General features: G+C 35.9%; 1 protein-coding gene across 2 annotated transcripts; it reads left to right on the plus strand.

Moving 5' to 3' along the window:
• Positions 1-1,303: 1,303 nt before the first annotated feature.
• LOC107959296 (BTB/POZ domain-containing protein At1g30440) lies at positions 1,304-6,022 on the plus strand. Of its 2 annotated transcripts, XM_041113062.1 has the most exons (5): positions 1,304-1,749; positions 1,911-2,005; positions 3,168-3,237; positions 3,612-4,844; positions 5,256-6,022. In XM_041113062.1, the coding sequence occupies exons 2-5, from the start codon at positions 1,947-1,949 to the stop codon at positions 5,796-5,798; spliced, it is 1,905 nt and encodes a 634-aa protein (XP_040968996.1). In that variant the 5' UTR covers positions 1,304-1,749; positions 1,911-1,946; the 3' UTR covers positions 5,799-6,022. The 2 variants fall into 2 exon arrangements, with proteins under 2 accessions (XP_040968996.1, XP_040968997.1); XM_041113063.1 differs by having other exon boundaries at positions 1,305-2,079.
• The last annotated feature ends 788 nt before the right edge of the window (positions 6,023-6,810 follow it).

Consider the following 6,810-nt stretch of genomic DNA (forward strand, 5'->3'; position numbering starts at 1 on the left):
TTGGCTGGATGAAAGCTAACTTAGACCCACCCATAAAATTAAATAATAAAAGTACTTGTTATTTAACGCCATAGATATTAAAAAATTATTAATTAATGAATCAAACCCAACAATTATTTTTTATCAAAATTGTGTATTTCTTGGATTGTTTCTAACAGGATTCATATGTTGAAATTTCACTATTAGTTCAAAATTTCAGAACGAAATAGTGAGACAAATTTGATGTTGAAAAATATAATTCTAAGTGTTTGGATAATTTCTTCAATAAAAATAAAAAATTATATAAGTCCGCAATCTCATATTAAACTATAGCAAAATTCCTCCAAACAAAATTAATTACTAATGCAATGTTAGTTCAAGTCAAGACCAATAAGGAATATAAAAAATTAATGGCTGAAATATTCAACTTAATGGATTTTGGATCAGAAGGCGAGAAATCCTCAATATTTTCAATCAAAACAGTAGATCTTGTAGAAGATACCACATCATTAACTATCACCAGAACAAAAAAAAATGATGATAATTTTGCAAAGACGAGATGCATGAAGGCAAAAACAAAAGATGAACAGGGCAGAAGTAATTTCCTGCCAAAACCAACTAAAAATAAACAATAAGGTTCCTACCAAGCAAAAACAAAAATGAATAATGAGATTTCTTGTAAAAATATTGTAATCAAAGAATATATTCTCTGTAATTTATAATAATAATTTGAAAAGTAAGTATTATGCAATATTTATAATAATGTAAAAGATTAAATTATCAAAAAAATATTGTATAAAATAAAGATATTACCCGTTTTCTATTAACAGTTTTATTCTAAATTTCAACCTTTTAAGAATAATATTCTTATTTCCTACTATCATTTTCCCGATCCACCTTGAATTCTCATAACCACGAGATGTTCTTGTAGCAACAAGGGCATGAAAGGGTCTGAAAATTATAGTATGGGAACGGGAATCAATGAGCTATGAAACACATTCTTGTAAATTTATATACTAATTGAGCTTTAACACCAGCTTGATTTATTTTTAAATCTAATTAAATTAATATTAGATAGTAGTTACATATTTTTTATAATAAAAATCAAACTTTTCTCGACATTAAATTTTTTTATAAATATAATATAGATAGTTACATGGAAGGAATGTCTCCAAAGATTCTATATACTAAGTTCTAGAAACCCCAATGAGCGTGTTTGGGCCGACGGGTCCCACAGAGATACATGTGCAAGGGTTTGGTTTAGGAGCTGCCATTGACACCCAATAAATAGGCTTTGATCATCTTTTTGGCTTTTCTAAATGGTGAACATCATCATTATCATGCCTTTAAAAAGCTTCGCTGGAAAAGCACTGAATTATTATCATTTCTATAGGGCCAAAAAAAGAAACGAACACGCTCCGGAAAAAAAGTACCCCATTGAGGTGGTTTGTTTTCTCTTTAATTTAAAGGGTATTAAGTAGCTTTGGAATATTCTTGCTGAAGGTTGTTAGGGGCTGCTGGAAAATTAGTAAGTTGATAGTTTTATTCATTTCCCGCTGATGGGTGTTTGTTTTGGGATTGGGAGGCTAAGAATTGGAGAGTTGACCTGAAACGGCTATCTCAAGTTGGCATCTGATTTGGGGATGCTCTGGTTCTAGACGGGGATTTGAAGGAGTTTTTGAAGTGGGGTTGCGGCTTTTTTGAAAGATTCATTGGGTTTTCTGTGATTCACATGTTGAAGAAGAAGCTACATTTTGGTTACTTTTCAAGGTTTGACCTTACACTGGTGGTGTTTTTGGTGTGAGGGGTTGTGGTTTTAGGCTTTAAACAGTTAAAGCAAAACTGGGTTTTCGTTTTATATTTTGAAAGAGCCCAGTTTTAAGGCCACTTACTTGTGTATTAGGTGTTCTTGAGCTTCAATTTTGGTATAGGGTTTAAAGCCTTTGTCGTCGGAGTTCTGCGAGAAAATGGCATGCATGAAACTTGGATCCAAAACTGATGCATTTAAAAGGCAAGGGCAGGCTTGGTATGTGCCTGATCTCTGCAATTCAACTTCATCTCCATCTCTCTCTGCCTACATATCTTCTGTCTTTGACTATTGTAAGATTATTATTATTTATTTTCTTGTTTTGCTTCACTAAGTTTTAATGTCCACGTGGATGTGTCAAATGTGCTTTTTTCCCCCTGTTATTTTAGCATTTAGTTTAAGTTGTTAGAGATACTTCCATGTTTAAATTTGCATCATGCATATGGATCAATAGAAATACTCGTATATGCATATTTTGGTTATTGATTTAAGCGACCGAGTTACTTTTTGTTGTAAGAGATACATTTAACCATTATCATTTCCATTTCCTATGGTACACGGCCTCTAGTACCCATGTCCCACGCATATTCGAATATAGATAAGGAGGTATGATACTCCAAATTTATGAAAAAATTCTGATTCTGAAAAGGTTGAGCATATCCGTGTAAGACATACCCGCTTCCAGTTGGGGTACCATTGATCCTATCCTCCTTGTTCCCTATGCTTACATTATGCATTTAGTGAACTATGATAGAATAAGTGACTTGGAATAACTCTTGGATTCTTCATTACCCATACCTGACACATGGATATAAGGATATGACCTCTAATGATCCTTTAAATACATGGACAAGCTATTCAGATACCCATGCCAGATACATATTCAGATCAGACATTCACACCAGAGTCTGAGTGACATAGGGGACAGATTAATATCAGGTTTAGGTTAATAGTACTAAGGATAGAAAATATAATTGCACCTTTTTGTTTTCCTTCCCAAAAGACCATGTTCCTTTTCAGAAGTTACAAATCTGACATTTTTTTTATCAATATTTGTTAACTACATTGGAATCAAGAAAAATGAGAATATGGCATTTATTTCTTATCAATTCTAAGCATTTGGATGGAAAGGAAATTTTTGAAAAATTAGCGCAATAATGCCCAATAATTATTCTTATTATTATCTCATACTCTCAGGTGTATAACAGAGGAAATCATTTCATACTGCTGAACATTTTTGTTAAGGATGAACGATTAATGACTCTTCTCAAATAAGAATATTTTATAATATGGGACTAAACTTCCTGCATCTCTCTGTGCTTATGTGAGTCTTATTGTATTTCTCTTTATATTGAGCTTAATATGTATGTGATGCTTATAGGTTCTGCACGACTGGACTTCCTAGTGATATTGTTGTTGAAGTTGGAGAAATGTCCTTTCATCTTCACAAGGTAATTTTCCCTCATCAGATATACTACTTTTTGATTGATGTGCCTGAGGAGTAATGACCCTCTTGTACTTGTTGAAATTCACTGAATTTAATATGTTTATCAAATCTTGATGCATATTTTATCAGCTTATGCAAAAATAAAGATAGGAAATCCTTGCCATGTCCCACACCATCTTTCTGAGACCTCATATATCAGTTTCTCATGAGTTGAGATGGTACTTCTATGTTTTCATGCTTTTCCTTTTAAGGATCAATAATGCAAGTCCTTTAAATGAACTTGTACCTGTTGTCACATGCATGTTAAAATGAAGTGTCTATTGTCAAATAACTATTGATCTTTAAGTTCCTAATTGTCTTAACTTTCCTTTGGTGCAGTTCCCTTTACTCTCTAGAAGTGGGGTTATGGAAAGATTAATTGCAGAAGCATCTGAAGAAGGTGAAGAAAAGTGTTCCATATGCCTCCCTGACATTCCTGGAGGGGACAAAACTTTTGAACTTGTGGCCAAGTTCTGCTATGGTGTGAAACTTGAACTCACTGCCTCAAATGTTGTGTACCTTCGATGTGCTGCTGAGCATTTAGAAATGACCGAGGAATATGGGGAAGGCAATCTTATTACCAAGACTGAAACCTTCCTTAATCAAGTAGTCCTCCGAAATTGGAAAGACTCCCTGAGAGCACTTCAAACCTGTGATGATATTATCTCTTATGACGAGAAACTGAATGTTACAAAAAGGTGCATCGAATCATTAGCCATTAAGGCATCTACTGACCCAAACCTTTCTGGGTGGCCCATAATGGAATATGGTGGTCCTATGCAGAGTCCTGGTGGAAGTGTGTTGTGGAATGGGATAAGTACAGGGGCTAGAGTAAAAAATACAAGTTCAGATTGGTGGTATGAGGATGCATCAACTTTAAGTTTTCCTCGCTATAAGAGATTGATTGCAGTCATGGAATCTCGTGGTATCAGACAGGAGATCATTGCTGGGTCTCTTACTTTTTATGCAAAAAAGTATCTACCTGGTTTGAACAGGTGCCTGGGTGCTACTGATACTAATTCTAGTACCTGTGTGGCACCCGTGGCCTTAGAGGCTCCTCCGTCAGAAGAAGATCAGAAACTGTTGCTGGAGGAGATTGATAGGTTGCTTCCTATTCAGAAAGGCCTTGTCCCCACCAACTTTCTCTTTGGACTGCTTCAAACAGCCTTAATTCTTCGAGTAAGCCCCTCCTATATATCTAACTTTGAGAAAAGGATTGGAATGCAGCTTGATCAAGCAACACTGGAAGATCTCCTGATACCTAATTTCTCCTGTTCTATGGAAACACTATATAATGTTGACTGTGTGCAGCAAATTCTTGAACATTTTCTTGCAATGGACCAGATCACTGGTGGAGCCTCTCCATCTTTGGTTGATGATGGTCAGATTACCGCCTCGCCTTCATTAACACCAGTTACACTGGTAGCCAAGCTAATTGATGGGTACCTTGCAGAGGTTGCCTCTGATGTTAATTTGAAGCTCCCCAAGTTTCAGGCTCTTGCTGCTTCTGTTCCTGACTACTCCAGGCCCTTGGATGATGGTCTGTATCGTGCAGTAGACATTTATCTCAAGGTAGCGTCCCTACTGCACACATTTGCTACTTATGTTGTTTCTTCAGTTTGATATGCTGTAAATATAGCTGCAACTGGGTCACTAATCCAGGAACCTTGTCACAACTCTGCCCAAATGCATCATTCCTATGCTTTAACCTCAATTCATGTTGACCTTAGATTAGGATTCATGCATTGTTAAAGAGACATAAGTTGTCAATGCAGGATGTTTATGTCCTTGGTTCATTGTCTGGATATCTGGCATTTTAACATGATTACCTAAGTCGCTTCTCTCATCTGCTTGAAACAAAGTTAATGGGCCCAAAAAGCCAAATCTTATATGCATGGGTTATAGGAAGAAGTTTGATGAGAAGGCTAACACCATAATTTTTGTTCAAACTTGTTAACTTTCCTATGCTAATCAAACTTGCAGTCACACCCATGGTTGTCTGAATCTGAGAAAGAACAACTATGCCGGCTGATGGACTGCCAGAAGCTCTCCTTGGAAGCATGCACCCATGCTGCACAGAATGAGAGACTGCCACTAAGAATAGTTGTCCAAATCCTGTTCTTTGAGCAGCTTCAGCTTAGGACTTCAATCACAGGTTGCCTTTTGGTTTCCGATAATCTTGATGGATCTCGACAAAGCGGGGTCGCAGGGCCCACGGAAAGAGGCTGGGCCTCAACCGCGAGAGAAAATCAGGTTTTGAAAGTAGGCTTGGATAACATGAGAACACGGGTTTCTGAGCTTGAGAAGGAATGCTCGAACATGAAACAAGAAATCGAAAGGCTAGGTCGGGTAAAGAGCTTCACTTGGGGAAATGTCTCGAAGAGATTTGGATTCAAATTGAAGTCTCGAATGTGCAGTGCTCAGGAGGGTTCTATTAGCAACCAGAATACTGAAAGTAGAAAGAATGAGAAATTAAAAGACAGGCAAGGACAACACAAGAAAAACTCAACTCCAAAATCCAGATAGGTAAAACTATTGATTTTCTCGTCTTTTTTATCATTTTGTCTCATTGTTTGTTAAGTTCTTATTGTTTTGTACTTTTAAACTTTCCTAAACTAACTTCCCGCCTTTGATCTCACTGTAATGTGTGCCTTACCTTTTTCTTGCTCCTTAATCGTGTAATCGAGATGATTGAAGAAACTGTAATCTAATTTGTTTCAGATAATGTAGCAACATTGGGATTCTGATTAGTGATTGGACTTTTTTTCATTATATAACAACTAAATATAAGATCTCCCATTTTCACTGCTGGAATAGAAAACATTACAAATACTGATTCGATTCCGGAGGAAGTACATAAGTTTCTATCACCAGAACTGGCTTTAAGAGTATAATAATAATTTTATACACTGTTATTCAAGATGTGAACCTAGAGTTTAGCAACATAAAACATATTAAAGATGTTACATATAACCCCTTCCTTGATCTCCACTGGTAAGTGGTAATGCATGCAAGAAATTGTTGTTCCAATAGGGTCGGAAGCGTGTAAATTATTGTACTAAAAAATCACACAAAGTTCAATTCCCAGGGAAGAGAGGTGGATCACATGGATCTCTTAAATACCAAGTCTTTCCTTAGTCAGAATATCCCTTCTATAGTAATTTAATAGCACAATTAAATACTACTATTATACCCTCAAATATTGAAAGAAAAATAGGACAAGAAAGAACACAAGAGTTTTAACGAGGTTCGGTAAATTATACCTACGTCCTCGGGCACTAACACCAGATGATAACTTTACTATCTCCAAAGTATTACAAACAAATAGAATTCCTTAAGAATTCTCAAATGGGAGAAGAGAGAAAACTAAGAGAGAAAGATTGGTTGGGATGAATTGAAATGAGAAATGAGAAGGCCTATTTATAGTTGAGGTTTAAGGACCAAACAATAAATAGCCCATTATCTCAAGGACCAAAAAAAAATTATCCCATGCCACTTTTTCAAAGTCAACTTTAAGGTGCTAAACTTGCACCACTTT

Source organism: Gossypium hirsutum, chromosome A05 (genome assembly GCF_007990345.1).
Source record: "Gossypium hirsutum isolate 1008001.06 chromosome A05, Gossypium_hirsutum_v2.1, whole genome shotgun sequence".
NCBI lineage: Eukaryota > Viridiplantae > Streptophyta > Magnoliopsida > Malvales > Malvaceae > Gossypium > Gossypium hirsutum.